General features: G+C 43.6%; 1 protein-coding gene across 1 annotated transcript; it reads left to right on the top strand.

Annotated features, from left to right (window-relative positions):
• The first annotated feature begins 5,947 nt into the window (after nt 1–5,947).
• On the top strand, nt 5,948–14,508 carry LOC115103636 (uncharacterized). The gene is made up of 3 exons (XM_029624479.2): nt 5,948–6,182; nt 12,551–12,649; nt 12,818–14,508. Exons 2-3 carry the CDS (start codon nt 12,618–12,620, stop codon nt 14,100–14,102), a joined length of 1,317 nt encoding a protein of 438 aa, XP_029480339.1. The 5' UTR covers nt 5,948–6,182; nt 12,551–12,617; the 3' UTR covers nt 14,103–14,508.
• Nucleotides 14,509–14,871: the final 363 nt, after the last annotated feature.

Below are 14,871 nucleotides of genomic sequence, written 5' to 3'. Positions count from 1 at the left end.
TAAAATGCAATTAATTACATAAAAATTATACAATGGGATTTTCTGGATTTTTGTTTTAGATTCCATCTCTCACAGTTGAAGTGTACTTATGATACAAATTACAGACCTCTACATGCTTTGTAAGTAGGAGAGCCTGCAAAATCGGCAGTGTATCAAATACTTGTTCTCCCCACTGTACATGAACAATGGCTCAATTAGAGGTCCCTGTTGATGTTATGCGATTTCTTTTCTTATGCTAATCTGTACACTTAACTAAATGCTCCTCGGTAAGGGGCCCGCGCTTTCTCAGGTTACCCCGCCATTTCATTATGTAGTCACGTGTAAGCAGCCCAACGCATCGACCGCCGCCGTATATCATGTTCATGGGGAGGGATAAAAGCGCCCCGCTGATACGTAAGTGGATTTTGGGGATCGTTTTCCTCTCTCCTTGTATTGGTAAAACCTTTGCTAATCAATCTAACATTTCTCCCCATTGACGGCGGCCATGTTGGATTGCTGAGGTGTGTGTGATTTGGAGGAATGTGTTGTGCTCTGGTGAGAGGAGGGGAGGAATCTGATCTGAATATGGAGAAGCTATAGAGAGAGGCTAGTTTTCTGTCTGGAAAATGTTCACATACGTCTTGATTCCACATGTGGGTCAACAGGAAGGTCAAAGTAAAACCTGATCAGAATCCATAAGGAACACTAACAGTAATTAGAATCAAGAGGTTGGAGGTAGCACCACACCGAACTGATTTAAGATTATATGCACATAACTTAATGCTAATAAACAGCCAAGGGGACTTTAATCGTGTTATTCAATCTGAAAACAGGAGCTGTGAGCTCTGAGTAATGGTACACACACTGTCAGTCCCCACTATTTTACTGTGGGAGTTGACGTTAACAGGTACTCACATATCCTCCTCAGCCCCATTTGAACCCCACTTTGCAGATTGAGTCAAATTCCATTCCGAGAGAAAACACTTTCCCCGATGTGATGTGGAAAAACCCACAGAGAGAGAAGTCAATGAGCATATAAACATGCATGCGTAATGTCAGTAGGCGACTCCTATTATCATATGTAATATCATGTGAAAGTTGACCTGAACTATGCACTCAAATGATATTGCAGGTAGTGTCTGTATTGTATGTATGTCTGTGAGGGGGAGGTAGTGGTGACGGAGTGTGTGTGTGTGTGTGTGTGTGTGTGTGTGTGTGTGTGTGTATGTGTGTGTGTGTGTGTGTGTGTGTGTGTGTGTGTGTGTTTATGGTTGCAGGTGTTTTATCTGAATGCATTATAAAATAAGAGGCTGGGTGGAACAGGACCTTGATGTAAGTGGGGACCGCTCGCAGTAAATAAAGCACTCATCTCTTAGACTCTCAGGAAAAGGCCCAAGTACTTATCCACTCCTCTTTCTCTCTTTAGCTCTCTTTCCAGCTCCCTTTACCCTCCATTTTATCCGTTCCCTGCTCTCTCTTTCTCTCTCACCCCATCTTAGCTTTCTCTTTCCCACACGCACCCTTTCCTTTCCGTTCCTCTGTATCTCTCTCCACTACTCCCCCTCTCTATCTCCACTCTCCCCCTCTCTCTCTCTCTCCACTACTCCCCCCTCTCTCTCTCTCCACTACTCCCCCTCTCTCTTTCTCCACTACTCCCCTCTCTCTTTCTCTCTCTCCACTACTCTCCCTCTCTATCTCCACTCTCCCCCTCTCTCTCTCCACTACTCCCCTCTCTCTCTCTCCACTACTCCCCCTCTCTCTTTCTCTCTCTCCACTACTCCCCCTCTCTCTCTTTCTCTCTCGCCACTACTCCCCCCTCTCTCTCTCCACTACTCCCCCTCTCTCTCTCCACTACTCCCCTCTCTCTATCTCTCCACTACTCCCCTCTCGATCTCTCCACTACTCCCCCTCTCCACTACTCCCCCTCTCTCTCTCTCCACTACTCCATCCTCCTCTCTCCACTACTCTCTCTCTCTCTCTCTCTCTCTCCACTCCTCCCCCTCTCTCTCTCTCCACTACTCCCCCCCTCTCTATCTCCACTCGCCCCCTCTCTCTCTCTCCACTACTCCCCCCTCTCTTTCTCTCTCTCCACTACTCCCCCTCTCTATCTCCACTCCCCCCCTCTCTCCACTACTCCCCCCTCTCTCTCTCCACTACTCCCCCTCTCTCGTTCTCTCTCTCTCCACTACTCCCCCTCTCGCTCTCTCTCTCCACTACTCCCCCTCTCTCTCTCCACTACTCCCCTCTCTCTCTCTCCACTACTCCCCCTCTCTCTCTCCACTACTCCCCCTCTCTCTCTCTCTCTCTCTCTCTCTCCACTACTCCCCCTCTCGATCTCTCCACTACTCCCCCTCTCTTTCTCTCCACTACTCCATCCTCTCTCTCTCCACTACTCCCTCTCTCTCTCTCCACTACTCCCCCCTCTCTCTCTCTCTCTCTCCACTACTCCCCCTCTCTCTCCACTACTCCCCTCTCTCTCTCTCCACTACTCCCCCTCTCGATCTCTCCACTACTCCCCTCTCTCTTTCTCTCCACTACTCTCTCTCTCTCTCTCTCTCTCTCTCTCTCCACTACTCCCCCTCTCTATCTCCACTCTCCCCCTCTCTCTCTCCACTACCCCCTCTCTATCTCCACTCTCCCCCTCTCTCTCTCCACTACTCCCCCTCTCTCTCTCTCTCCACTACTCCCCTCTCTATCTCCACTACTCCCCCTCTCTATCTCCACTCCCCCTCTCTCCACTACTCCCCTCTCTCTCTCCACTACTCCCCCTCTCTCTCTTTACTCATCCGGGGGATCCCACTGTCTATCTGTCCTTACTGTAATCAACACAATGAAGTTTCTGTCCCTCCCCAGCCGTCGCCCCCATCACCCCTGGGGGTACAGAGTGGGAGATGAGAGAGAGGCTGGACCTGCCAATCACTGAATCATCACCGCTATGGAATATAACAATTGGATGGAGGAGAGAGAGAGAGAGAGAGAGAGAGAGAGAGAGAGAGAGAGAGACAGAGAGAGAGAGAGAGAGAGAGAGACAGACAGACAGAGAGACAGACAGAGAGACAGACAGACAGACAGACAGACAGACAGACAGACAGACAGACAGACAGACAGACAGACAGACAGACAGACAGACAGACAGACAGACAGACAGACAGACAGACAGACAGACACAGAGAGAGACACAGAGAGAAAGAGAGAGAACAGAAGTTTCTCTTTCAACACAGTGGTTGAATAATGGCCCCAGGCTGCAAAGCTCTTACCAGTGGTTACTCCCCTGACCGCTCTCGTTTGTGGCCAGACAGAAGAGACCACCTGTAATTACCTGTTAGCTGGAGTAACTGACCTCAAGGCACAGAGTGACAATGTACTGAACTGTAGTGTGAAAGCTGCTTTGGATGAGTTTGACTTCAAAATAAAACAACTACTCAAACAGTATTAAACAAAACTGTATCACATAAGTATTAGTAAGATAAGCATATGTAGAATGTTAGAATGTTAACCCTGCTATACATGATGTCAGATCTCAGGCTCTTCACTTCACAGCTCTGTATGGGTTTTGACTGACAGCCGTTCTGAACTTGAGCACCACTCATAACAAGAAGATGCCCCCATCCCTCCTGTTAATTGGGCAACTTTAGAAAATGTTTTGTTGTCTGAGTAAGGGAAATGCTGTAAATGAAGAGGACTCAATGTGTTCTGAAAGATGAGATGTTGAAGATAATAATAAATAGTGCTTTGATGTCATAAAGGCAAGCCAATCACCTGTGAGTCCAAATCTGCACTTCACATTTCCAAATCATAAAACTCATGTCATATACAGTGTCAACGTTTATGATCACTATGTTTTAATGAACAAGATGACATGTTGTCATACACTGGGTTGTTCTTAGTTATTGTGAATAAAATTCTCTGCAGAAGACGCATCTGAATGCACGCAGGACTCCTTTCTAGGCCACCAAAAGTATGATATGTTCCTCTGAATTGCCCTGTGAAAGTCTAACACTGTAAGATCGTATTGTATAACTTACCTAGTCATTTTTGCAATAGAACAAGCTTTCAAATGATGCCCACCTGACCCAGATTGTGATTTTTAATGGACCGTTTTTGGATTGTGTAAACAACAGCAATTATGTGATGGTGGGGATGAAAACAAAAGCAACTACAAGTGTTGATTGATTTGATTTGATTTGTGCTTGCTCTAGTTCCTAAATGGCACAGCTAGGAGAGCTCAAACAAGTAGCTACCTTGTAGTTGAAGACTCTTCTTTGAGTAATAAAAGTGCATAGAAATTGCTCAGGAACAGTGCCAACTTTGGGGAGGTGTGTGGCCACTTGGAGACCCCAGTTTCCTCTCACTCAAACCCATGTAAATATTTTGTCTTACAGTATGTTGCACCTGCCCCACATTTTCCAGGAATAGTCTTATTATGTTACTGAATGTATTCGGAGTATTTTCAGATTTCGTTATGAACAAATGTGGCGAAAAGTACAGTATTTGTAAAACGCACATAAAATCAACAGTGTAATGTTTGGATTCAGTCTTGTGTTAAGAGTACTGTTGTGTACTCACATTTGGTCTATTAATGTTCCCATTATCTCCAAAATGTCCCCTTTCAATTAATACAATGTTTATGCATTTTCATATTTCTTCTGTATGAAACATTTCAATTTAGCTCTATCCATATAGACCAATTCCAACGAGCGTAAAGGGTTAAGAAAATACCACTTACCATATGACTGCATAAGAGAGAATAAACTTTGGAGAAAAAAATGAATTCATACTGCTTGGAGGGGATATTGCTCAGAATTGATCCACACTAAGGTGTGAGGTCTCCCTTTCCTCTCTCTACCAGCTTATTTTCCTAATGGTGTCCTGCTTGCTGCAAAACCTTCCCCATTACCTCCTGCAAAATGGCCGACGCAGAGCAAGGGATTAACTAAGCACACATTTAGGGCTGCGGAAAAATGGACACGACAGATTTATTGGCATTTATTAGAGTTGTTCTTGTTTAAAGCATGAAACCTCCCACTAAATGCATAATTGAATCGGCTGTTTCTCTGGCACGCGCAAACCATTACCAAGGAAATGTATGTATTTAATACATTAGAATAGAAAATGAATTTAAAAAGAAAAAGCCATGAGGGATCATATTATCTTTCCTGTCGGCAGTTTTCGAGTTCAATATTTGGCAGGCTCGTCAGTAAATTAAATAATTATTTCAGTTATTGTACAGCAATAAATGATAGTTTGTGGAGAAAGTGTTGACAGGTCTGCAGAGCTATAACACTTCCCCTGCCTCTGACTCCTCTGTCAGTTTTAATGAAGAAACCTCTCCACATTACAGTGTGAGCGAGAGAGAAGAGGAGAGAGAGAAAAAAGAGTGGCGAATTCTTAGTCTACCGTTTCTTGTAATTTCCTATTCACGTGACATGCTTAATGGTATTGTAGCAGACTTATGGATAGCGCCCTCCCTATGCTATAGAAGGTGTTCGGGAATTCTCACTGCCTAACACTAACTTATTTTTCACCTCGCTCTCACAATATGTCTTGGCTTTCTGAAGGTAAATTCTGTTGGACTTGAACAACGATGTTCAATGCTAAATTTAGTAAATAACGGTTAGAGCTAAAATATACTCCAAGGCTTGCTGTAAAATTCTATTTGACATAGACCTCACAGATGCATTATTTGCTGTGATGTTGTACATTGGACAGTGTGGCTGATGGATTCAAAGCACTTCACATAGATTTTTCCACTCCTCCCACTCTCGCCTTGTGTGTCGTGTGTGGAAATATACCACCAGTCGCTAAAGCCCTATCAAGGAGGCTCCTAATATTTACATTAGCCCCCCTGCTAGATGCCCTGTCCTCCTGCACACAGCAGAATGCACTATAAATAGCCAATGAGGGGTGGGCCTTTTTAAGCCAATGGATCCTGTCCATGCTGCCCATTTAACTCCATCCCCTTCATACAGATACCAGACCTCTGATCCTTGCAGCATTAACCAAATGAAAAGCAACCTTCATTAGCCAGACAACAGCTAGCTGGTGGAAGCATGAAAAGCAGGCCTGGCCCAAGGACACGGCAGTGTAAAAGGACTAGCATGAGCTTAAAAACGTAGCGGCACCAGTAAGGCCTATCCTTCATTTGTATTTCGCTAATGTGCCAGCCCCTTTCACCATACGTGGCCCACTGCTCCCAGCACACGGTGAGTAATTACTAACACTCAACCTCCATACTGCACTTCATCAACGTGGCAACACCAGGGGAATACATTCCTGAGCAATACAGCAGGAATAATTCATCTATTGGTCAACCAACACAACTAATGGGCAAAGCGGTGTTTAGCGCCAGCAGTCACATGCCATTTTGCCAAGGTTACTCTGTCTGAGAGAAATACCAAGTGGAGGGGCAGAGATATCCAGGATGCACTGCAGCAGTGCCGTCTCTTCAGAGTTTCAAAATGCACTACTGGGAGATGGATCTCAAGGCAAAGTGAAACATACAGTGGTGTATTGCTGAAATGTATCGGTCTAAAATATGCTTCTGATTCACACCTGTCTACAATGTGCCTGAAAAATGTTTGTTTATGTTTGTGTCAAGATGTGTATGAAGGTGAAGTCAGGTGCAGGAGAGCAGAGTAGGAAAAATAAAGTGCACTTTATTGTAGTCCTAAACCAGGAGCCCAACAAAACTAACTCGCTCAAAAAGCAGAACAATAAAGTAAAGCGCTTAACCCATTTAATCCCAAATTCTTCCCAGACATAAAAATATCCAAATCAAGTGTCATTAGTAAACCTTTGAAGTAATCAATCATTATTTTTTGAAATTTTTATGGAAAAGTAGGTGAAAAAGTGTGTTTTATGGTCGGTCACAATTGTGACCATTGGGATAATGTTACATATACTAAATTAACATATTTCTTCTATGCAGTTATCAAAGTTCTTATAAATCCCAACCCAGTTATTAACACATTTAAAACTCTGTCACTGGCAGTCCCCAGCATTGCCTCTAGAATGCCCTGTCACGTTCTACTGTGACTACACATCAAAAACCCTTATACAACACGATATGAATACTGAGAGCAAAGACAAAAAGACAACAACCATCAACGTATTTCAACATTGTTACTTTAGTGCAACATCTACTGAAACATTAATATTGTAACTTGTACTTTAGTGCAACATCTACTGAAACATTAATATTGTAACTTGTACTTTAGTGCAACATCTACTGAAACATTAATATTGTAACTTGTACTTTAGTGCAACATCTACTGAAACATTAATATTGTAACTTGTACTTTAGTGCAACATCTACTGAAACATGAATATTGTAACTTGTACTTTAGTGCAACATCTACTGAAACATTAATATTGTAACTTGTACTTTAGTGCAACATCTACTGAAACATTAATATTGTAACTTGTACTTTAGTGCAATATTCATTGTAACATTGTCATTCACTAACAACTGTATAGCAGTCATGTGATTCATTCCCACTGAACATAAAGATATCATTGAGGATGGAGGTAGCCTGTAGAATATGCATTCAAGTAGAGGCCTACACTGAACATAAAGGTAACATTTAGGATGGAGGTAGCCTGTAGAATATACATTCAAGTAGAGGCCTTAAATACAAGTAGATTGATTGGGGAAATGAAAAACAGGTGTGTATGAAAACAAGACAAGACAAATGGACATGTGAAAAATTGACAGTTTGTGTCACGACTTCCACCGAAGGTGGCTCCCCTGCCTGTTCGTGCGGCGCTCGGCGGTCGTCGTCGCCGGTCTACTAGCTGCCACAGATCCTCTTTTCCTTTTCTGTTTGTTATGTCTTATTGGTTGCACCTGTTTCTTGTTTGAGTTTTGGTTCAGGGCTATTTAAGCCTGTTAGGCCCGCCTGTTTTTGTGCGGGCTTGTTTTCTGTTAGTCTAGGTTGGTTGTGTGTTGTGTGCCCTGTCTGTTTGTGCCCAGTTTTGGGTTGGACACTTTTGATTATTGCCTGTTGTTTTTGGCGTTTATTTTGGATACCGCAATAAAGTTCAGTTTCCCCCATTATCCTCTGCTCTCTGCTCTTGACTCCGCCCCCACCACTCCTGGCTGTGTGACTGTTTGTTTATGTATATGAGGGGAAAAAAAGCACATTTTCTTTCTAGGCAGAGTTGCAAAGAAAAAGCCATATCTCAGAGAGGCCAATAAAAAGAAAAGATTAAGATGGGGAAAAGAATACAGACACTGGACAGAGGAACTCTGCCAGCATCTCGGAGTCGCCTCTTCACTGTTGATGTTGAGACTGGTGTTTTGCGGGTACTATTTAATGAAGCTGCCAGTTGAGGACTTGTGAGGTGTCTGTTTCTCAAACTAGACACTCTAATGTACTTGTCCTCTTGCTCAGTTGTGCACCGGGGCCTCCCACTCCTCTTCATATTCTGGTTAGAGCCAGTTTGCGCTGTACTTTGAAGGGAGTAGTACACAGAGTTGTACGATATCTTCAGTTTCTTGACAATTTCTCGCATGGAATTTCTCAGAACAAGATAGACTGACGAGTTTCAGAAGGAAGTTCTTTGTTTCTGGCCATTTGGAGCCTGTAATCGAACCCACAATTGCTGACGCTCCAGATACTTAACTAGTCTAAAGAAGGCCAGATTTATTGCTTCTTTAATCAGAACAACAGGTTTCAGATGTGCTAACATAATTGCAAAAAGGTTTTCTAATGATCAATTTGCCTTTTAACATGATAAACTTGGATTAGCAGGAGTGATGGTTGCTGATAATGGGCCTCTGTACTCCTATGTAGATATTCCATAGAAAATCTGCCGTTTCCAGCTGCAAAAGTCATTTACAACATTAACAACGTCTACACTCTATTTCTGATCAATTTGATGTTATTTGAATTGACAAAAAAATTGCTTTTCTTTCAAAAACAAGGACATTTCTAAGTGACCCCAATCTTTTGATTGGTAGTGCACATGAACAAACAATCCCATTTTACCTGGTTTGCAATATAATGTATATTAGTGATGGGCTTAAAAATCGTTACAGTTACATGTCGGGATTACATTTTTTATTATATATCGTATCGGATCATTTTGACAATATAGCAATTTTATTTTTGCACTAGTTGGCTGTACCAGCACCAAAACATCAATATGTTTCCTCCATAGCTCGTCCTCTGTGTCCTTTTTGAATGGGAAGCTAGTTGGTTTTCAGCACTTTTATTTCCATGACCGATCAAACCTTGGAATATTGAATCACAATAAAATCACAGTATCGAATCGCAATACATATAGAATCGTGATAATTGCAAAACATATTGTATCGGTACCTAAGTATTGTGATAATATCATATTGTGAGGTCCCTGGCAATTCCCAGCCCTACTGTACATCGTGGCAAATGTTTCATTCTTTAGGCCGCTTTGTTTCAGGATGCAGTCAATCGCTTCCAATGGTGAAACAATGGAGCGTTGCGATCCATGAATTGGATGCATGTTCCCTGGTTCAGAGCAGCCTGTTCATCACTCTGTACAGTAGCCCATTTGTCTCCATTGTCACCTTTGACCTGGAGGCAAATGGTGATGAAAGCACCCTTCATTGCATTAGACAATAAAAACGATAGGGAGCTTCTCAAGTCAAACGGCACAGTAAACAAACATAAATAAAAGAGAGTGGGAATCAATGGAAGAGACTCTGTAAAAACAGGCCCAGCACTGAGCACATACCAGACCTAGAGCAGCACTGAACACATACCAGACCTAGAGCAGCACTGAACACATACCAGACCTAGAGCAGCACTGAGCACATACCAGACCTAGACCAGCATTGAGCACATACCAGATCTAGAGCAACACTGAGCACATACCAGACCTAGAGCAGCACTGAGCACATACCAGATCTAGAGCAACACTGAGCACATACCAGACCTCGAGCAGCACTGAGCACATACCAGACCTAGACCAGCACTGAGAACATACCAGATCTAGAGCAACACTGAGCACATACTAGACCTAGAGCAGCACTGAGCACATACCAGACCTAGACCAGCACTGAGCACATACCAGATCTAGAGCAACACTGAGCACATACCAGACCTAGAGCAGCACTGAGCACATACCAGACCTAGACCAGCACTGAGCACATACCAGACCTAGAGCAGCACTGAGCACATACCAGACCTAGACCAGCACTGAGCACATACCAGACCTAGAGCAACACTGAGCACATACTAGACCTAGAACAGCACTGAGCACATACCAGACCTAGACCAGCACTGAGCACATACCAGATCTAGAGCAACACTGAGCACATACCAGACCTAGAGCAGCACTGAGCACATACCAGACCTAGACCAGCACTGAGCACATACCAGACCTAGAGCAGCACTGAGCACATACCAGACCTAGACCAGCACTGAGCACATACCAGACCTAGAGCAACACTGAGCACATACTAGACCTAGAACAGCACTGAGCACATACCAGACCTAGAGCAGCACTGAGCACATACCACACCTAGAGCAGCACTGAGCACATACCAGACCTAGAGCAGCACTGAGCACATACCAGACCTAGAGCAGCACTGAGCACATACCATACCTAGAGCAGCACTGAGCACATACTAGACCTAGAACAGCACTGAGCACATACCAGACCTAGAGCAGCACTGAGCACATACTAGACCTAGAACAGCACTGAGCACATACCAGACCTAGAGCAGCACTGAGCACATACCAGACCTAGAGCAGCACTGAGCACATACCAGACCTAGAGCAGCACTGAGCACATACCAGACCTAGAGCAGCACTGAGCACATACCAGACCTAGAGCAGCACTGAGCACATACCAGACCTAGAGCAGCACTGAGCACATACCAGACCTAGAGTAGCACTGAGCACATACTAGACCTAGAACAGCACTGAGCACATACCAGACCTAGAGCAGCACTGAGCACATACCAGACCTAGAGCAGCACTGAGCACATACCAGACCTAGAGCAGCACTGAGCACATACCAGACCTAGAGCAGCACTGAGCACATACCAGACCTAGAGCAGCACTGACCACATACCAGACCTAGAGCAGCACTGAGCACATACCAGACCTAGAGCAGCACTGAGCACATACCAGACCTAGAGCAGCACTGAGCACATACCAGACCTAGAGTAGCACTGAGCACATACTAGACCTAGAACAGCACTGAGCACATACCAGACCTAGAGCAGCACTGAGCACATACCAGACCTAGAGCAGCACTGAGCACATACCAGACCTAGAGCAGCACTGAGCACATACCAGACCTAGAGCAGCACTGAGCACATACCAGACCTAGAGCAGCACTGACCACATACCAGACCTAGAGCAGCACTGAGCACATACTAGACCTAGAGCAGCACTGACCACATACCAGACCTAGAGCAGCACTGAGCACATACCAGACCTAGAGCAACACTGAGCACATACCAGACCTAGAGCAACACTGAGCACATACCAGACCTAGAGCAGCACTGAGCACATACCAGACCTAGAGCAGCACTGAGCACATACCAGACCTAGAGCAGCACTGAGCACATACCAGACCTAGAGCAGCACTGAGCACATACCAGACCTAGAGCAGCACTGACCACATACCAGACCTAGAGCAACACTGAGCACATACTAGACCTAGAGCAGCACTGAGCACATACCAGACCTAGAGCAGCACTGACCACATACCAGACCTAGAGCAGCACTGAGCACATACCAGACCTAGAGCAACACTGAGCACATACTAGACCTAGAGCAGCACTGAGCACATACCAGACCTAGAGCAGCACTGGAACACACAGTTATAATGTAAACTATGGCTCCTCTAGCAAAACAAATGATACAGATCATAATCAAAATACAATCACAGTGTATCAAGGTAATAACATTGCTATATTAGGATACATATGATACATATTAACAATGCCGAAGACGTAGTTCTGGGACCATATCTGTCTAATGATACTACATCTCACCCAGTTCTTATCTGTGCTCTCTGTCTGGGCTCTCTTTTACTCTGCTGTGAACAGCATATTCAAGGAATGAGGAAAGATAAGGTTTCTTTTTGTTTCCTTGTTGCTCTTCATAAAATGTTTACATAACTCTGACCTTACTTTTTAACAGATGAGAATCCAAATGATTATAGCTTTTCTTTCTCTCTCTCTCTCTATATATATATATACTGTATATATTAATAAAATCCACATGGGTCCTGTGTCCCTACTGATTCATATTGACTGAAATCTAGTTTTGGTGATTATGTTAAGAGATTGTGCAACATCTTGTTTACTGTAATACAGTAGGACAATGTCATTCTGGGAAGTGTTTATTAGAATTACATACTTCAGAAACCAGTTGAACTGGAACTATTTGCAGAACATAAGACATCACAACCGGACAGGGTTTCCACTATCCTCCTGGACTCACAGATACAGGATATAATTCCTCTGTTCATTTGAACTCAGTCAGTACTATACAGTAGATGGGGAAATGATTTCTACAGTGATAAAATATGCAAGCGTTGTAACTTCTTTTTAACCATATCTTCTTTACAGTTCAGGTGCTGAGATACATCAGCTCTACAGACTCTATCTGGTTCATTGAACATTATTGAGAACTGAAATGGAAACCGTCAACAACGCAGAGTTCCTGGGGTAAGTGAAACTAATAGGTATTATCATTTACATATGTAACATTTTCATTTTATAACATCTACATTTAATAACAACACATATATACACTTGATTTTATAAAAAAACTATTTTCCTAGAATAATCATAATTATAATCATAATAATCTAAGGGATTATGACTACCTTGCAGGGACTTCACACTGAACGGTGACCATCCTCCAAAATTGAAAGAGACGATCAGTAGAGACAGCATAGTGATCAACCCAGCACCACCTGCAAGGTACCTGCTGAAGACCAAGCGGAAGGACGTGGATGGGAGGGACGGAGTCCGGAGATGGACCATAGGAAACCACAACCCTTGCAAGAGGAACAAGACTCTGCTGATCCTAGGAGAGGTTGGGGCAGGGAAGACCACACTAGTCAACGCTATGGTCAACTTCGCCATCAGAGTTAAGTGGGAGGATAACGCCAGGTTCCAAATCACAGAGCGTTTCAAAGACAGAGAGACGTGCTGGGCTCACAATCCTAGAACCGATGCTGTGACAGCCTATGAGATCTTTGGCTGGGAGGACGCTGAGTTGCCTTTCTCTCTCACCATCATTGATACACCAGGGATAGAGGACAGAGATGGACTCAGACCTTTGATAGAGAAACTAAGAATGCTGCTGGAAGAGGAGAGAGTGGACCACATCGACGCTGTCTGCCACGTGGTGAAGGCAACGCAGAACTGTCTGACAGAACATCAGAGAAACATCTTTGACGCGTTCCTGTCCCTCTTGGGCAAGGACATGAAAGATAACATCATCACCCTCATCACTCACTCTGACGAGACCAGACCGGAGGTTCTCGACATCATCATGGAGTACAAACTCCTAGGCGACAAGGTTCCGGTTCACTTCACGTTCAACACTCACCTCTTTCAGACCAGAAACCCTTTCTATGACAAAATCTATGAGACAACATGGGAAAACAGCATGAAAAGCATGAGAGGATTCTTTGATAAGATAAACGGAATGCAACATCAACGCACCAAGCAGACGATAGAGGTATTGGTGGAACGCTTGAAGCTGGAGGACTGTTTCAAACATGGAAGGATCCCTTCAGAGGTGGGAGCAATCTGCTGCACAGTGTGTGAGATGAACTGCCATACCGGGTGCGTAGCTTGTCACCCCTACTTCTGCCAAGTCATGTTACGAGGGAAATGCACCATGTGCCCACAGAGATGCAGTCACAAGAAACATGTCAGAGGACACCAGAGATATGCTGACGACCATAAAAATCTGAGAGCTCAACTCACAGAATGTTTCCAAAATATGAGGAAGAACTCCTTGATGCCTCACTTGGAGCCGAGTCTCAAGAACCAGATTCAGCGTGCCAACGAGAAGGGAGACAAGCAGAAGTTGAAGGAACTTGAGGAAAAGAAAGGGACAATTGGCGATTTAATCAAGAAGAATATGAAAATGGAAAGAGAGTAGGGTGAGAATTTGCTGAGATCACATGCGCAGAATAAAACAGGTGTAGACCTTACCGTGAAATGCTTATTTTCAAGCCCTTAAACAACAATGTAATTCAAGAAATGTAAGTTGACCTTTACATCAGCTTAAAGAGGTCAGCAGTGTAGTATGAATGATTTGTTTGCCAGTAACCTTTACCATATGTTAATCAATCTTTAATCATTGTGTCATATTTTTCCAAGTCACATACTGCATGTCAGAAAACATGCATCACATGAACCCACAACTAGAAATATGATGTACTTTCAAGGCCCAATGCAGCCATTTTTATATCAATATCAAATCATATCTGATCTAACAATTAATGACCTTACTGTAATAGACTTCCATAAAAATGTGCAAAAGCTGTTTTTTTGCTTGTACTGTCTGGAAGTTGTCTGAGTGGTCTGAGTGGGGAGGGGCACACTGAAAACATTATTGGCATAGAGGTATCCCTTTTCTTTTTTCTCTCTCTTTCTTATTGGTCTATTAACTCAATTACTGCAACAAAAAAAGCTGAAACTCCCATCCATGCAAACCTGACTGATTAGAAGGTCCTGTGTAGATTGTATGTTCAACCACCAACTATCAGGAAAATAAGACTTTTACAGTGTTAGTTTCATCAGTTGCATATAACACAAGTTAAACAAAATGTTGGCTGCACTGGGCCATTAACGTTATCATTTACATGGTTTGTAATTAAATCTTTAATATGTGATCAACATCTTTACCTGTGTGTGTTAACCCTTTA

This window comes from Oncorhynchus nerka, linkage group LG28, assembly GCF_034236695.1.
Source record: "Oncorhynchus nerka isolate Pitt River linkage group LG28, Oner_Uvic_2.0, whole genome shotgun sequence".
NCBI classification, from domain to species: Eukaryota; Metazoa; Chordata; class Actinopteri; order Salmoniformes; family Salmonidae; genus Oncorhynchus; species Oncorhynchus nerka.
The sequence above is the reverse complement of the archived record's forward strand: the minus strand, read 5'-3'. Positions and strand labels throughout refer to the sequence as shown.

Coding starts and splice junctions, on each gene's coding strand:
- LOC115103636 (XM_029624479.2), top strand. CDS start 12,618: ATGGAAACCGTCAACAACGCAGAGTTCCTGGG. Junction 12,650..12,817: donor AACAACGCAGAGTTCCTGGG/GTAAGTGAAACT, acceptor ACTACCTTGCAG/GGACTTCACACTGAACGGTG.